The 19,515-nt window shown below is 41.9% G+C and overlaps 1 protein-coding gene across 1 annotated transcript; it reads left to right on the top strand.

Moving 5' to 3' along the window:
• Positions 1-7,296: 7,296 nt before the first annotated feature.
• On the top strand, positions 7,297-15,700 carry LOC306937207 (GTPase IMAP family member 8-like; the record flags this gene model as incomplete). The annotated part of the gene is made up of 8 exons (XM_079520873.1): positions 7,297-7,346; positions 7,780-7,896; positions 10,369-10,458; positions 12,059-12,117; positions 12,225-12,902; positions 13,018-13,707; positions 14,371-14,489; positions 15,020-15,700. Exons 1-8 carry the CDS (start codon positions 7,303-7,305, stop codon positions 15,698-15,700), a joined length of 2,478 nt encoding a protein of 825 aa, XP_079376999.1. The 5' UTR covers positions 7,297-7,302.
• Positions 15,701-19,515: the final 3,815 nt, after the last annotated feature.

The following is a 19,515-nucleotide window of genomic DNA, read 5'->3' as shown; positions in this document are numbered from 1 at the left end:
AGCAGATTGCAGATTGATGATTGATGATTGATTGATGTGACAGATTGGGACTTGTGAGAGCAGTTCTGAGGAAATTGCTTTCACTTCACTGGATGTGCTATTGTGTTTAGTGTGTGACAAGTAGGCTACACTAGCGCCTGAATAAAGTGCCCCTGGAAGCCAAAAAGAAAGGGAATATTGTAACGTGACGTAACGTAAATGGAAAGTTATATGCCATTTTGGCCAACTCGCTGAATTAACAGAAAGAGTCACAAGGAAAGAAAATTATTCTATATTAGCTTCTCAATCTCAAGTGTGATTGGCTATACAGCGTACAGTATATCACATCACTGTTGTAATTATATACTCTACAGTTTACATCTTGCCATATGGTTCCATAAGACAACATGTATCCGAATGATCTAGTGGAAATTATGTCTTTTTGTTGAGTTATGTGGTCATGGAATAAAGTATAATTCAGCCATAGAACTCTTAACAGAAGGCACATCTTAAACGGCCTAAGGGTCATTGATATACACCATGCATGCCATTTGTTGCCATTTTGTGCCCGTCCCAGTGACCATGCAGTGTTGCCAGATTTGGCGAAAGAAAAAGAAGCCATCCGTGGAAAATGGAGGAGCCAGTTGTGTTTGTATATCTGCTATTTTCACTAATAGTTTGGGTCCCAGAGAGGAGACTTCAAATTCTCTTTTGAGTCTCGAGTAAAAAAAAACGTAATTAACCTGGCTGCGTTAAAGGACAATGAACATGATTAGGATATTAGTGTGTGATTGTTATCATGTTAAAGGACATTAAAACATGAATAGGATATTAGTATTAGTGTGATTGTTATGATGTTAAAGGACATAAAACATGAACAGTATATTAGTATTAGTGTGATTGTTATGATGTTAAAGGACATACAGCTTGGAAATATATGAGTGTGATTGTGCTCACGTTGAAGGGCATAATGGAAATGTAATTAGTGTGATTGTTATCATGCTGTGAGTGATTCTTCATTCTTATATCACACAGGAGCAGCATGGTTTAGCCAGAGCTTTTATCTCTTTATCATTCTGTCCTGTCCTGTACAGCAAATACATTTATTATAAGCCTCGAGACCGAAAACACACCCTATCACCTTTTCTGTTGATGATTACTGACTGACCGACCGACTGACAAACCGCACGCACGCACGCACACACGCACACAAATCAAACTTTATTTGTATAGCACATTTCCAACGACCGAGGTCGAACCAAAGTGCTTCACATCACAGAGCATAAAACATACATCGAGGCAAAAGAAGAGGATAGGAAGATAAATGAAAGCAAAAAAATACATAAAAGGAAGGAAAAGCATTATATAAAAAAATAGTCAGAACAGAACAATATATCAAAAACAAAAGGCAATTCCATAAGTGCATGGGAACATAGTGCATAGGTAGGCTATAAAGGCCAAGGTAAACTTAATTAGGAAACGCGATTGAAAAGAAATGCGTCTTTAGCAAGGATTTAAAAGTCGCCAATGACCGAGCTGAGCGAACATGGAGCGGCAGGGCGTTCCAGAGACTGGGGGCTCCATTTTTGTCACCGCTAAACCCCTTATCCCTAAACTTCTTTGCCTTTTTTTACTATTTTGGAAAAAATAATTTAATAGTTCAACTAGCCAATCTACATTGACACTTTTGTAGCTTGTAGACTGGCCATTTTAACTATTCAAAGATGTTTTGCAAAATAGTAAAAAAGGCAAAGAAGTTTAGGGATAAGGGGTTTAGCGGTGACGAAAATGGAGCCCTGGGTCCGGCCACAGCAAAAGCGCGGTCTCCTTTGGTCCTGAAATGTGTATCAGGCACAATCAGGAGAGACTGGCTAGCCGATCTCAGGGCTCTTGTTGGGACATATGGATTGATCGATTCCACCAAATATGGAAGGGACAGGTCATTTTGGGCTTTAAAAACAAACGTTAAAATCTTAAAATCAATCCTAAAACGGACAGGGAGCCAGTGGAGGGAGGCGAGGACTGGGAAGATATGGTCATGCCTATTTGTGCCAGTGAGGAGGCGAGCGGCGGCGTTCTGTACGAGCTGTAGACGTCTGATTGCTGACAGGTCGATGCCTGCATAAAGAGCATTACAATAATCGAGTCTTGATGATATGAACGTGTGAATGACTCTCTCAAGGTCAGTACCCTAGCCAGAAGCCTTAGTTGAAAGAAACTGGCCTTGACCACAGAGCTAATGTGTTTATCGAATTTTAGGTTACTGTCAAACGTGACTCCAAGACTCTTGACTGAGGACCGGATGTTGGCACTGAGGGGACCGAGAGGGGTGATGGGAGAGCTTGGGTCGTGGTTGAAAATGATGACTTCGGTCTTGCTTTCATTCAAAGTGAGGAAGTTTGTGTTCGTCCATGATTTAATGTCGGAGAGACACTTCAACAGCGGCTGAGCGGGGTCAGAGCTGTCCATATTCAGTGGTAAATAGAGCTGAACATCATCTGCATAAAAATGAAATGATACATTATGTTTTTTAATGAGTGAGCCTAGAGGGAGCATATAGAGCAGGAAGAGGATGGGGCCAAGGATGGAACCCTGAGGAACGCCACAGGTTAGAGGGGCCACACTGGAGTGGAATACGCCTAGCCTAACTATAAAACAGCGGTCGGTTAAATAAGACCTGAACCATTCTAAGGCAGTGCCAGAAATACCGACATGGTGCTCCAGTCTGTGAAGCAAGATCCGATGGTCCACTGTATCGAATGCGGCTGTCAGATCAAGGAGCACCAGGGCTACCGGGCTGCCTGTATCTGTAATTTGGCGAATGTCATTGAGAACTCTGAGGAGAGCTGTCTTAGTACTATGTCCAGGGCTAAAGCTGGACTGAAATGTATCATAGATACCATGAGTGGTAAGAAAGGATTGCACTTGGGAGTAGACTACCTTTTCCAGGGCCTTAGATAAAAACGGAAGTTGTGAAATTGGCCTGAAATTGGAAAGGGGGGAAGGGTCTAAGTTTACCTTCTTTAGGAGAGGCTGCACCATAGCTTGTTTGAAGGCGGCCGGGACGGAGCCGGTGCTAAGGCAGGTGTTGAAAAGCCACAAGACACTCGGTCCAACAGAGTCTAACACATCCTTGAGGAGATTGGAGGGAATACTGTCGGAGGGACAATTTGTAGAGATAATATCAGACAGTTGGGCTAAGGATATGGGCTCAAAGTGTGGCAGTAGGAGGAGATGGAAGGCGTAAAGGCGGTGGGGGTATGAGCTGACCTGAGGGTGAGCTCATACACACACACACACACACACACACACACACACACACACACAGTCACACACACACACACACACACACACACACACACACACACACACACACACACACACACACACACACACACACACACACACACACACACACACACACACACACACACACACACACACACACGTATGAGGAGGAAGATGAAAAGAAAATGACAAAAACAAGAACAACACACATACATTTGCATTTATATTGGTTCAGAACATACCAGTAAACAAAATACAACCACGTGAATCCATGATTTAGTTGCTGTCTGACAGAAAACCACTTATCTCTATATTTTCGAGGGGTGGCAAATGACTGCCTACTTGATCATACTAAGCGTCACACATAAAAAGGATCAAAAGTAGCAGATCCACAAGCTTGTCGATCTGTTTCTTTTGAATATTTATCCTGAAAAGTGACAGTTTTGGACATATATATACACGTTTTCCACCAGACAGAGATGGATACATCATAGCCGACATGGTTGTGATCGCCTACTTTAAAAATATTAATGGACTGCATTTTATAACGCTTTTCTATGCACTACGTGCTTACTCAAAGCTCTTTACAATGTTCCATTCATTCATACATTGGGAGGTGAAGCGGCGAACAGTCGACGTCAGCGTCCTCACTTCCCACACCAATGGTGGCAACCACTGGAGGCAATGTAGGGTTCAGTGTCTTGCCCAAGGACACTTCGACACTTCGATGTGGACAGGAGGAGCCGGTATTCGAACCGCCAACCGACGGATCATTGGACGACCTGCTCTACCTCCTGGGCCACAGCCGACCTAATGTATGTGGTTGATGAGCATACAGCTACAGTAGGCTATAGCACAGGTTGAACGAAACAGAAAACCATGAGGGTGAATTTACTGAATTATGTCTGAATCTCCCCAGACAGAAGTCAGTGTATGCATTTGTATATCTCTCTGAAATAATAAAAGGACCTTTATGAACTGTGTCATGAAGCATTTTGTTCCTTATATGAACACTCTCTCTCTCTCTCTCTCTCACGCACGTATACGCACGTGTTGTTTGTAACGCTGTCACTCTGATTCTGAACAAGGTTCCTTTGTAATATAGATTGTATCTCAATTACATGTATACTGTCTGTGTACATAAAGATGCGCGCGCACGCGCACACACACACACACACACACACACACACACACACACGCACCCGCGCGCACACACACACACACACACACACACACACACACACACACACACACACACACACACACACACACACACACACACAATCAGATAGGACTTTCTGTTTGGATGTATGGTACTTTTCCACTCAGTAGGCGTTCCCACATAACTTCCTGGTATGACAACGTTGTCCGTCAAAGGTACATACACATGTGAAAAGGACATTTATTGAGAACTGGTTGGAATAACGTGTTCCTTCCACGCGCTACAGTACGTCGTGATTGTGATCTACTGGTCGATTGCGAATCTACCTTTTGGTCACCCGTGATACTAGAACGACTGGAATGACAGGAATGAATCTCTTCTCAGTACAAGTTCACACTGTATATATGAGGACGAAGCTTACAGACTGGGCTCATTTCACTCCCACCTTTACACCTCGTAGACAGGTAAGCACTCTGAATGAGAATGATATATGAATGAAAATGTAATTAAATCAAGTTACGGACGTGTTTTTAGAAGATGGACCACATACGAATATCTGCAGAGCTTCTTAATACGGCACAGTTGAGAAGCAGGAGTTCAACTATTTATCTGGTGTCAGTGAGGTCAGATGTATATAGAGTTGCTGGCCGGCTCCATATATGCAGATCTAGTAGGCCTATATGTCAAACCATGTATGGCTATCCAGGGTTTGATGAGGTCAGTGTCGTGATCTTCATAATCTGGAGATCCAGGTGATGATAGTCAGCTCCACATAATGGAGATCCATGTGTTGTTTGTACCAACTTGGTTCATTTGCATGGTGTGACTCGCAGCACGGCAACCACACCTTAATATTGATGACATCAGGGATCTCCATATGGGCATAACAGGGATTTTTATTAGTGTAGACTAGGGTTTGATGTTGTCAGATTGACATAGTAGACAGCCATATATGGAGCGTGTCATGAGGCGTGACGGCAGGCGTGTCGCGAGGCGTGTGATCTTCATATATAGAGACGGCCATATATGGAGCATGTCACGACAACCACATATGGAAGCGGGCATACATGAAATTCCTATATCACTTTTATTATAAAATACAAATATTAAAAGCAATTAAACTGCAAAAAGCAGGAGTTGAGATCAATGTCTACAGGGAAAGCAATTCTAAACAGGTGGGTTTTCGGGGTGGATTTGAAGGAACACATCTCTGATTTGTTTGGGGAGCCAGTGCATTCCAGGGGGCAGCCACGGGTTCAGAGCCATGCTCTTGGGGACCCCCAGGAGGCTCACTGGACCCTTGTAGAAAATGACAGGGCTGGACTGAGACAAACATTCGGCCCAGACATTTTCGCGGAATTTGGCCCAGACTGGCCCACCAGAACCAGCACGCAGATACTCTGACTTTCCGGGTCGAGGCCCATACAAATACTTGAAATACAAGCCCTTAACACCACCACATTTACAGTACAACTGTAACACACTTGCACTTTATAATTAACATTATACTACCATTTAGGACTGAGGCCAATTCTAAAAACGCTTTCTAATTCATAACCTATGCTTTCTGAAAAATGATTATTAAAAACATGTTATATAACAATGTTCATATACTGTATATAGCAACAATAACCCAAATAGGGGTTCCCGTCTTGAAGTGTTACAACACCAAAAGGGGTTCCCTTACTGAATGGGTTCATTCATCATGAATTTTATATATCCACACGTTTCAAGTGTCCCATAATCTCCCATGAGGTTTGGTTGATAGTCACTTGATTAATTTGAGTGATGTATGTCAGTCAACAATAATGGGGGAACGCAGCCTAACGAATGATCAGTGCTTGTTATAAAGCGCTGAGGTCACTTATACCAAGCATCGTTCAATCCCCATTACATGCAGAGATTCACTGCTAAGAGCCATTGGCACTTGGAACTCGTGGATACACCAGATAAAATACCCCAAGTGAAAAGCTACAGAGCCAACGCCCATCTGTGGAATGACATCCGTGATCAACACGCTCACAATGCATCACACACACATCACACAAAGATTGGTTGTTTTTGAAAAATCTTTTTTAAAAGTTGTGTTTGCATTTCTTTTCTTAATGACATATCTAAATGGAAGTGGAACGTCATGCCAACAGTCGTAAAGGGGGTGGCTGCAATTCGAAACGGGCTCCAGTAAAAACATCCACCCCTTTACTGTACATTGTGTTTATTGTTATTATTCCCATTGCATAGTACTGTATATTTGTATGTCATTAAATGTTCTGATGAATTGAAAATGGACTGGAGGACCCCAATGTAAACAAGTCTGTGCTTTTCTGAGTATTCCAATCCTCTTAGCAGACCTTTTATTAAACTGTACTTTCCTCAAACTGTGCTTACTCTACAAACTTGACTGAATACAAATTTCAATCAATCAGAAATAATGATGCCAGAGAGACTTCAACTAGCAGGTTGTGTTGGGTGTCTTTCTAAAAAGGTCTGGGTGCTACTGTACAATACAGTATGAGTGCGTCTGGTGGAATGGAGGAGGAGGGAGGCCCCGCATCCAAAACCAGCGTGCTTGCAGGACATTATGACCAAGCCAAAGATGAGAGGTAAGACAAGGATCTGGAACTGACCATGGCTGCTGTCGTGAGAACTCAGAGGACTGACTGTGACACCATTATATACCTGTATATCCTCGTGAGTCAGAATACACTGATGTCTCTGTACTGTGTTGATTAAGCCCTGCAGTCCATCAGCAGAGACGAGACTCCCCTGCACTTAGCTATGTGTCCATGAAGAGTGACCAGTCTAAGAAGAGTGACCAGTCTATGGATGATGTGTCCATGAAGAGTGACCAGTCTAAGAAGAGTGACCAGTCTATGGATGATGTGTCCATGAAGAGTGACCAGTCTATGGATGAACTGTGTGACATCACACATGGACCCCTTACTGAACAAAGGTTTGAATTGATTTGGAAATAATAATAACAACAACATTCTAGACACAGCTTTAACACACTGTAATGGTTCTCCGGTGTCTACTATATATCAGGAGATCAAACTCCCCCACGTCCAGCTGTGGGTCCAACCTGTCTGTGAAGAGTGACCAGTCTATGGGTGTACCTTACAACTTCAAAGATGGACAACACACTACTGAACAAAGGTTTGAATTGATTTGGAAATAATAACAGGTTTTTAATGGTACCCCAACTTTCAACCGCTGAATTTACCATGATCCACAATTTTTCAATACAACGATTTTTACATTGATTTGGAAATAATAATAATAATAACAACAACATTCTAGACACAGCTTTAACACACTGTAATGGTTCTCCGGTGTCTACTATATATTAGGGTTCAGAGATCAAACTCCCCCACGTCCAGCTGTGGGTCCAACCTGTCTGTGAAGAGTGACCAGTCTATGGGTGTACCTTACAACTTCAAAGATGGACAACGCACTACTGAACAAAGGTTTGAATTGATTTGGCAAATAATAATAAAAAAGAAAAAAAAAGAATCACACTCATGAAAAGTGAGGGGCACCCACTGTATTTCTATCGGCCATTTAGTGCTCTAAACAAGCATTAAAAATCCCATAGGGGCGCTCTTATCATCATACATCATCACAGTCTGTGCTCAGCCAATCGAATCAACACAAATGTGGTACACATTTCGTGCTCAGCCAATCAAATCATCATGTGGTACACACAAACACAAAACTGGCCAGTCAGCAAAACAGCTAGAGAGCTACCTCATGCACACTAGAAATTGTTACCTCATATATAAATGAGACATGGTTGCAACTTGCATTCCTTTGCTTCTGCCTGCCCTGCACAGAAAGAATGCATCAGCATTCCCATATTGCTGTATAGGTATGATATTCAGTTGTACTGAATATCATATCCATGGTGCCAGGAGAAGCATTGATCTCTGAAGCTCAATTTGAGCTCAGACTTTATAACAATCAGAACCTTTGTCGCTATGTCTGAGTTATATTAAATAACTAAAATAAATAAAGGAAACTGACTTAAGTAGCTTGTGACATGTCAAACTAGGGGGGTTTCATGATTCTGAAATCTGAATACATCACAAGCATTAGTTTTGCACGAAAAACACTCCTTGGGCTAAATTCAGCCACTTGCTCAAATGTGCCATAATGTGATGACCTCGTCCTCATCACATGTGTGATGACGGCTATGGACGTTTTTATCTGAAGGAGTGTTTTTCGTGCAAAACTAATGCTTGCAATTGATTCAGAATCATGAATAACCCCTAGTTTGACATGTCACATGCTGCTTAAAGCATAAATAAAATGTGACATTTTTGCCTTAAATAGGTTTTTAATGGTACCCCAACTTTCAACCGCTGAATTTACCATGAGCCACAATTTTCCAATACAACGATTTTTATGTCATTTGGATGACACTAAGGATCATTAAAAAAAGAACGTTGAACGATTACTATTGCAATTTATTTTGGGTCAAACCTTAGATTGACTAGCCTAGATACATTGGCAAGTATTTCACAATACAGAGCCACAGATCTCTTCCATAGACATACATTTAGCGGCATAAATGTGGTCGGCACTCCATGTGTACTCGCTCAATAAATAATTCCAAAGACTTGGAGTCAGATATGGTCCTCTACTTTTATATCCATGTGAAAGTATTGGCATAAAAAGTTTGCTTAGTCAAAATATCTCCACTTTTTCACGAGCTTCACCCGGACACCAATCACTCCGGGCAAAGGGGCCCGGGATGATAGCTGGACTGAATTTACCAAAACTTCCTCTGATCACCACAAATGTCATCACAAATTGACCAGGGAAGCACAAATGTTTGGGGCACACAATTGGATGCCCCGCATCCAAAACCAGCGTGCTTGCAGGACATTATGACCAAGCCAAAGCTGAGAGGTAAGACAAGGATCTGGAACTGTCCATGGCTGCTGTCGTGAGAACTCAGAGGACTGACTGTGACACCATTATATACCTGTATATCCTCGTGAGTCAGAATACACTGATGTCTCTGTACTGTGTTGATTAAGCCCTGCAGTCCATCAGCAGAGACGAGACTCCCCTGCACTTAGCGTTGGCTATGTGTCCATGAAGAGTGACCAGTCTAAGAAGAGTGACCAGTCTATGGATGATGTGTCCATGAAGAGTGACCAGTCTAAGAAGAGTGACCAGTCTATGGATGATGTGTCCATGAAGAGTGACCAGTCTATGGATGAACTGTGTGACATCACACATGGACCCCTTACTGAACAAAGGTTTGAATTGATTTGGAAATAATAATAATAACAACAACAACATTCTAGACACAGCTTTAACACACTGTAATGGTTCTCCGGTGTCTACTATATATCAGGAGATCAAACTCCCCCACGCCCAGCTGTGGATCCAACCTGTCTGTGAAGAGTGACCAGTCTATGGGTGTCCCTTACAACTTCAAAGATGGACAACGCACTACTGAACAAAGGTTTGAATGGATTTGGAAATAATAATAATAATAACAACAACATTCTAGACACAGCTTTAACACACTGTAATGGTTCTCCGGTGTCTACTATATATCAGGAGATCAAACTCCCCCACGTCTAGCTGTGGATCCAACCTGTCTGTGAAGAGTGACCAGTCTATGGGTGTCCCTTACAACTTCAAAGATGGACAACGCACTACTGAACAAAGGTTTGAATTGATTTGGCAAATAATAATTATTACAAAAAAATAAAAAATCACACTCATGAAAAGTGAGGGGCACCCACTGTATTTCTATCGGCCATGTGACGTCTCACGTCGTCATTTAGTGCTCTAAACAAGCATTAAAAATCCCATAGACATGGCTGCCATATGACGCATTATCTGCAGAAGCCATGCATTGGTCCCTCAAAAAACATTCATAACAACATACTGTAATATGGTTCTCCGGTGTCTACTATCAGGGTTCATGAGCAGAGATCAAACTCCCCCACGCCCAGCTGTGGAACCAACCTGTCCAACTTCCAAGATGGGCAACTCACCACAGAACAAAGGTTTGAATTAATATATGATTTACATATTCACTTGGGGGGGGGGGGGGGGGGAGGCAACAACTACAATGTTTCAGTGCAAGGACTTTCAACTGATTAGATTAGAACCTGATGAAAAGGTTGTAGTCACAATTAAGACATAAATTAAGGGGGGGGGGGGGGGAAATCACACTCGTGTGAAGTGAGGGGCACTCTTATCATCATACATCATCGCATTTCGTGCTCAGCCAATCAAATCATCATGTGGTACACACAAACACAAAACTGGCCAGTCAAAGGCAAAACAGCTAGAGAGCTACCTCATGCACACTAGAAATTGTTACCTCATATATAAATGAGACATGGTTGCAACTTGCATTCCTTTGCTTCTGCCTGCCCTGCACAGAAAGAATGCATCAGCATTCCCATATTGCTGTATAGGTATGATATTCAGTTGTACTGAATATCATATCCATGGTGCCAGGAGAAGCATTGATATCTGAAGCTCAATTGAGCTCAGACTTTATGACAATCAGAACCTGTCGCTAGGTCTGAGTTATATTAAATAACTAAGATAAATAAAGGAAACTGACTTAAGTAGCTTGTGACATGTCAAACTAGGGGGTTTTCATGATTCTGAAATGTGAATACATCCCAAGCATTAGTTTTGCACGAAAAACACTCCTTGGGCTAAATTCAGCCACTTGCTCAAATGTGCCATAATGTGATGACCTCGTCCTCATCACATGTGTGATGACGGCTATGGACGTTTTTATCTGAAGGATTGTTTTTAGTGCAAAACTAATGCTTGCAATTGATTCAGAATCATGAATAACCCCTAGTTTGACATGTCACATGCTGCTTAAAGTATAATTAAAATGTGACATTTTTGCCTTAAATAGGTTTTTAATGGTACCCCAACTTTCAACCGCTGAATTTACCATGATCCACAATTTTTCAATACAACGATTTTTATATGTAATTGGGATGACACTAAGGATCATTAAAAAAAGAACGTTGAACGATTACTATTGCAATTTCTTTTGGGTCAAACCTTAGATTGACTAGCCTACATACATTGGCAAGTATTTCACAATACAGAGCCACAGATCTCTTCCATAGACATACATTTAGTGGCATAAATGTTGTCGGCACTCCATGTGTACTCACTCAATAAATAATTCCAAAGACTTGGAGTCAGATATGATCCTCTACTTTCATATCCATGTGAAATATCTCCACTTTTTCACAAGCTTCACCCGGACACCAATCACTCAAAATCACGCAAAGGGTCCCGGAATGACAGCTGGACTGAATTTACCAAAACTTCCTCTGATCACCACAAATGTCATCATAAATTGACCAGGGAAGCACAAATGTTTGGGGCACACAATTGACAGGTGCGTTTTGAATGGTGCTGGGTAATTATTAATCACACCACCTGCCAATTGTGTGCCAGAAACATTTAATTTGAGTTTAGTAAAAAGTGACTGCACGGTTAGGTTAAACGGCAGAATAATAATAAGACAAATAAAACCAACAAATACAAAAGGGGTCCCATACACACTACTTTGACCCCCTAATAATATGAATGATAACAAATAATAGCTTATTACTTTTACAGTTCTACAGATCTTACAACTGTAGACAGGACGTCTTGTAGAAAATCAGCTTCCATCAAAGGTGAGTTCTTTTAAAACAGACAAAACCAACAAACTGCTACATGGTTTAGTCATAACTGTGTGTAGGTATGTATAACTTTATGAATATTACATTTATTTTCCAACTAGGGAAGAACAGTGACCCGGCAGAACTGAGAATTGTTCTGATCGGGGGAAGACGTGGAGGTGAACCCAGTGGAAAGAGTTCAGTAGGAAACATTATCCTGGGCAGATATGCTTTTGAAACAAACAGAAGAACAACTAAGAGCGTCATGAGACAAGAGATAGTGTCAGGGAGACTTCTCAAGGTGGTCGACACTCCAGGATGGATGTCTCACTTTCCCCTAGGTTTGACCCCAAAACTCACTCAGTTAGAAATCCAAGAGAGTGTGTATATGTGTCCTCCAGCACCCCATGCCTTTGTCCTGGTCATGCCATTGGACATGCCATATGTAGGAACACAGGCGTCAGCAGAGGAGCACGTGAATGTCCTCCTCGATGACCAAGTGTGGAAACACGCTATTGTGGTGTTCACTGTAGCTGATAAAAACAACATGAAACTTGATCTCATTAGATCTAACTATGATTTTGCATACCTTACTGAGAAATGTGAAGGCCGCTTCCATGTTCTTAACATTAGTGACAGAGGAGATGGGAGTCAGGTCACAGAGCTGAGGGAAAAGATAGATCAGATAGTGACTAGTAGGCCTAATGGATTTCACTGTAAGACAGAACGACAGGTCTCAGGGGATCCAAAGAAGATGGAGATAACTATGAGAAGAGGAGAAGAAAGGAGGGCAGACACACGTATGTCTTGTTTTACTGCTAATAAATAACATGTCTTCTAAATCTACCGTAATTTGATTAGTTTATTGTAAGAGCATAATTTCATAGTGATAGTAAACTATGTTTTATCTGACAGGACGTACTGACCTCAGGATCTTGGTGTTGGGACAGCATTGGTCAGGGAAGAGTTCAGCAGGAAACACTATTCTGGGAGGAAGTGTGAAAGCTGATCATTCAACACACTGTGAGGTAAAACGTGGCGAGGTAGCAGGGAGACATCTGACAGTGGTGGATTCACCAGGCTGGATCTACAACAGTCGGCCACAGGACACTTCAGAGTTGTACAAACTGGAGATCCAGAACAGTGTGTTTCTCTGTCCTCCCGGGCCACATGCTGTTCTTCTGACGGTTCCTCTTTATTCAGCATTCACCAAAGCACAGAGAGCAGCAGTAGAAGAACACGTGACACTTCTGTCACAGAGACTCTGGAATCGCACTATAGTACTGTTCAACTATGGTGACCTGCTGGGAGACAAATGCATTGAGCAGCACATTGAGGCCGAAGGAGAAGACCTTCGCTGGCTTGTTGACAAATGTGGGAAGAGGTATCATGTTTTTGACAATACGAAGAGAGATGACCCTCACCAGGTCACAGAGCTGCTGGAAAAGATAGAGGAGATGGTGGCAGGAAATGAAGAACATTTTGAGGTTGATCGAGATGATTCTGAGAAGTTGTCAGAGAAGATGACGAACATAGAAAAACGCGTCCACACATTCGTGACTAAGACACACAGACAAAGAGCTGTTCTGAAAGCTCTGTTTGAAGGTGATGCTTTTAAAAGAAAATCTGTACAGTATGTCCGTCTGTCTTTTTGCATGTCTGTCTGTAATGTATTGCTTTCTGGCTGGCTGGCTGTTGGCAGTATGTTCTGTGGATCTAGATAAGAATAAAATGCAACTTTCTATTCCAAAATATGGCAAATAGCATGACATTAAACTAAATGACCATGACCTTTACAATACCATGATGATGGTTAATATTTAATAACTAATTGTTATAGTTCTGTTGCTAGGGAAAATACTTTCATGAATAAACCAAAGTCTTCAGGGACAAGTGCATTGGTAGCAGACGTTAAGATAAAAAAATATATAATAATCTGCCTGCACACTGTCTTCACTTGCTCAATAGAGAGAATATATCTCCATTATGAGTATAAAAGATACAAGGACAGATAGATATCTCCATAGAGGCAGTGAACTGTTCTGAGGTCAGATATTGTATCAATACAAAGTATTTGGAAATTGACAGAGGGTGGGGGGGGGGGTGGGATTTAAATGTTAAAAAAGAACCCAAGGTTTATGGTTATTCATTGGGCAGCTTTCAGTTTATAGGCAGAATTGTCTGTAACGTTTCATATCGCTTAGTCTCTGAATCGGAGCTGTAAATCGTTAAATCAGTCTTAAATTAACTAAGAAATGTGTCTGTCAGGACAACGCCAGAGTCTCCCACATGTGAGGGTGATGCTGGTTGGTGGAGAGCACACTGGGAGAAACATGGCCGGAAACCACATACTGCAGAAGGTCGTGTTTGGAGTTACTCGTTTAAAGGTGAGTGATATTTCTCTGTCTGTTCTGTTCATTAGAGATTACTGACTCTGGCTTTGACTCTGTTGAATTTACATTTCACTGTGATCTGTGTTAGCTACTGTCACCTGCTGCCTACTTACTGTACGTCCTTGCTGCTTGTGAATATAATCCATATTCAGATACATTTAGTTTAAATGTTTATTTTTACATTTTGTATTTTATTTTTGTGGCATGTTGACTCCCATTGTAACAATGGAATGCGGAAGTGCTCATTCTATCTCAATGGGATAGTTCCAGCCATAGGAGCAATGTTTGGAACTATAGCCCATAGGCGCCCGCTTTGCGGCGAGATCAAAGCGGGTCGCTATACTCTCCTACTCTACACTCTGGTGTTGACTAAGTTGTGGAGAATAATAAGACATTTGGAGAGTTAATCTCTGCCAAGTTTGAGAGGCAAACTCTTCAATGAAGAGAGAATAGGTTGACGTTTTTGCATACAAACTCCCACATTGATTATTATGACTAACAACACAGCACACCTCATATTCCAGGAGTTCAAAACCCAGCCTAAACTGACAGCATGTGTCATGGAACAGAACGGCAAAATAAATGTGAGTGTAGTGAACTGTCCAGACTGGTTGACTACACCTCCATCACAGAAGATCAAAGATGTGCTCCGACACGGTCTGATTGTGTGTCCGCACGCTGTTCTGTTGACGGTCTCTGTCATGTCAAGTTTCTCTGAAGCCGACAGGAGATTGGTGGAGGAACACATGGAGCTGATGGGGCACCGAGTCTGGAAACACACTCTGGTTCTGTTCACATGGGGATTGTGGCTGGGGAACAGGCCCGTGGAAGAGTACATCGAGTCTGAAGGAGAACCTCTGAGGTGGCTCCTAGAGAAATGTGGCTACAGGTACCATGTTCTAGACTTCAGACAGGATGACATTTCAGAGGTAACAGAGCTGATGGAGAAAATAGAAGACGTGGTGACGAGGAACAGAGGACACTTTGAACCTGGACATGGTGTGAGACACAAGATAGTGATGTTTAAAAAAAAGCAAACGTTAACTGAAGACGAATGGAAGAGAGAAGAGGAGATGATAGACAGGATGCTGAAGGCTGTGGCAAAAGAGGCAGAAGAACCAACCCTCCCAGCTGTGAGGACGACGACGACGACCATGGAGTTCAATCCTCCAATTAGTGAGTATCATTGGCAATTTATCTGCTAACAAACTTCAATGTGACTTTATTCTTTGTTCTTACAGTGGTTCTAAACGTAACATTTCTTCATCTGATAAACTGTGTGTATTCCTCTGTCATTTTTCCGTCTGTCTCCACAATGTTTCAGACAGTCTAAGCTGCCTTCTTCTCTGATTGGCTGCTGAAGAGACATCCTGGTCCAATAGCGTCCTCTTCAGGATATGGCACCATGACTGAAGCTCCCAGCCAGGCTGACCCTTGAGTGATGAGCATGAGAGATGAAGATGTTTCACACAGGTGAAGCAACAAACATTGCATTAACTAATTTCTTTCACTAAAGAACATAGACACCTCCTTTTAGTAATAATAATGGATTGCATTTTTATAGCGCTTTTCTATGCACTACGCGCTTACTCAAAGCTCTTCACAATGGTCCATTCATTCATACATTGGGAGGTGAAGCAGCGAACAGTCAACGCCAGCGTCCTGACTTCCCACATTCACACACCAATGGTAGCAACCACTGGAGGCAATGCAGGGTTCAGTGTCTTGCCTAAGGACACTTCAACATGTGGACAGGAGGAGCCGGGATTCGAACCTCCGACCCATGGATCATTGGACGACCTGCTCTACCTCCTGAGCCACAGCCGCCCAGTTGTTAGTGCAGTTGCATAGGATGAGTACAATACGTTTACTTTAAATAAACAATACTCCACTTAATCTGTAGTTTAGTGATCATTAGCTGTTAGGGTTAGACACATTTTGGTCAACAGCGCCCTCTTCAGGATGAGACACTATGAGAAGCTCACACAATGTTAATTATTTAGTATGTACTATTTGCCTGACATTTGCCTTACAAACACGATCATTGCAAGCAGGGCCGGATTAACACCTCTGAGGGCCCCTGGGCACTGTAGCTCGAAGGGCCCCCCTTCACGTGCGTGCACATTTTTTGCTGTTTCGGAGCCGTTTTGGGGCAGTTTTATGCCGTTATATTGGCCTATTTCCGGTCGCCTAACCCCCCCCCCCCCCCCCAGAGTGACAGCCAATCTAGCGCATTGTTGCTGCTTTACACACAATTGCACTTTTCAGCTGCCCTTCTCACCAACAATAAAACACTAATCTTTTTAGACACCATTTATTTAATTCGGATTAGCAGGGACATTTTCTGTGGAGCTAAAAAACAGAAAAACAAACATTTTTGGGCACGTGCCCAAAGTGCCCATATGGTAGATCCGGCCCCGATTGCAAGAACAGTGATTCACTTTTTGCCTGTTCACCATGTGGTCATTATAATCTAGTAATATGTTTTTTTTACCTGCCTAGTTCTTATTTCTGTTATAACATCATTTTAAGAGAAATGGGGATCATTTTTATATCATTTTCACTTTGAACCACTGGTTAATTCCTGTCAACATCATGCAATGCATCTCAATGTATGTCTAAATCAATGCATTATATGTCAAGGCTAAACTATTAGTCCAGGCTGCAGTCAAAATGATGACTAACTAACCATTGATTATAGACAAACCTGCATGAAAAAAAAGTCAATGACTTTCCTCGACACAATTAATTGTGAATATAATTGAAATATATAGATCCAGTTATTTTATCTTGCTTTATGGATTCACGTTTGTTGTATATATCCATGTTACGCATGGGATCCTGTATATTGTACAGTGCCTTGTATCAATAAATAAATGGTGCTTGTAAACGTGCGTTTTCTTCAGGTCAGACATTAAGGTTATGACAGTATGCATGGAATATCCAAACGGGAAGCAAATGTAATGTAAGCAAAATGTTGACGGGTGCAGGTTATGCATACAGGAAGAAGGTAAGAAGTCCGCACACCGTTATTTAAGCTCCCAGTATAGTTTATTCCTGATGAAGACCCGGAGGGGTCGAAACGTTGATTCCTGATATCCTATAATAAACTACTGGGAGCTTAAAGAACGGACTTCTTACCTTCTTCCAGTATGCATGGAATAAACATCAAAGTAGGCGACTGGATTTAAACTGAAGTTCTAATATACTGTACTGCATAATAGGGCATTAAGCAACTAGTCGACCAGTTTACTAGTCGACTAGTAAATCCACTAGTCAACCTTTTTGGTACTAGTTGACTAGTTGATAAAAAAAAAAGAAAAACAAAAAAAAGTTTATTTTTTCCCCGATTTTGTAGACCTCAAGATCAGGTAGATTATAGTTATAGTCACCATGTACACAGTTTTTCAATGTACAAATATTTATACATTTTTTTTTTAATAGGTAATTAATAGATAGATAATAGGTAGTTAAACAACTAGTCGACTAGTCGACTAGTAAACTAGGCAACTAGTAAAAATGACTAGAAGTGAATGCCCTACTGCATAATACTTTTATCTACTTATGCTATGCTTCAAGATGTACTGTTGTGTGGATTCAATCCTACCCACCAGTATGATGCGTTCTAACATTGTGGCACAATGACTGTGGTGGATAAAGTGAGTCAAGACCACATGGCAGGGACCAGCTGTGTGTGATGGTTCCATTAATGGTCTACTGGTCTTGCCTGTAGGGAGACATCATTGTTCTCCGAAACCCTCATGTGACACACATGTCTAGGAGCATGTCATTTCTGATGTACCCACCAGTATGATGCGTTCTAACATTGTGGCACAATGATTGTGGTGGATAAAGTGAGTCAAGACCACATGGCAGGAACAAGCTGTGTGTGATGGTTCTATTAATGGTCTACAGTTGGGTGCCACCGATATTGTCCCTTATTATTTGACCCATTTAGGCCTGACCTCAAAATTAAAAAAAAAAATCCTTCTAAATCCTCCAGTTTTCTGAAATAAATATTTTCACGATTTTTCAAAAATAGCAGACCTACAAGCTTGTAGCGCGCCACTCGGTGGCGCGCTATGAGCTTGTAGATCTGCTATTTTTCAATAGCTAAATTATAACATAATGTTTAAAACACCAAAAGGGGTTTTGCGCAGATCACGCAAACCTCAGTAAAAAGAAAAGGACAATATCGATGGCCTCCAACTGTACTGGTCTTGCCGAACCCTCATGTGAAACACATGTCTAGGAGCACGTCATTTCTGATGTTTGCAGCAAAATGTCTTGATCACTGCGGGATTGTAGCGATAATACAAATATTTAGCAATTTAGCATTACATTTCAGATTAACACATCTGCAAACTCACAACTCACACGCCGCATTGTGGATTTATAAGCCATTATAAAATAAAAAAGTGGTTAAAATTCTGATGGTGATTCCACCCTAGCTGTTGCCTAACCAGTAGTGTTGGTTGGTAAAATGGTGTATCACTGATACCCATGTCCCCAGCTTCGCTTCGGGGTGCATACTTAGTTTAGACTAGTCATTGGTTAGACATGGGTTAAGGTTAGGTTTAGGTGTGCTGCCCTGTGGGAGGTTAGGGTTAGGGTGAGGGTTTGAGATAGGTTGTAGTTGTAGGACTAATGACTGGTCTAACCAATGACTAGTCTAAAATAAGTACTGTCTAAACTAAGTACTGCACCCCTCAGCTTCACTATCACAGGTCTGTGCCCTGGTGCCCACCCATCCTGTACACTGTACACCACACATGAATTATAATGGATACAATCCTCCCCCAGCCAGGCCTTCACATCCCCGTCATCCTACAGCCCCGCATGGGGTCCAGTTTTGGAAACCTGGACCCGGCCGTACACATCACTGTGATTCACTTCAGCCTGCAGTGCATGTTCATGTCTCAAAATGATGAAAGGTAACAAAATGTAGCCTGGCTAATAAGCCAGACTAATATCACACAACACTGTCGCGGTATATCAGTCTGGGCTGGCTCCACTTGGA

The sequence above is a fragment of the Electrona antarctica genome, assembly GCF_951216825.1.
Source record: "Electrona antarctica genome assembly, chromosome: 14".
Taxonomy (NCBI): domain Eukaryota; kingdom Metazoa; phylum Chordata; class Actinopteri; order Myctophiformes; family Myctophidae; genus Electrona; species Electrona antarctica.
This window is presented reverse-complemented; position numbering and strand designations above follow the sequence as displayed.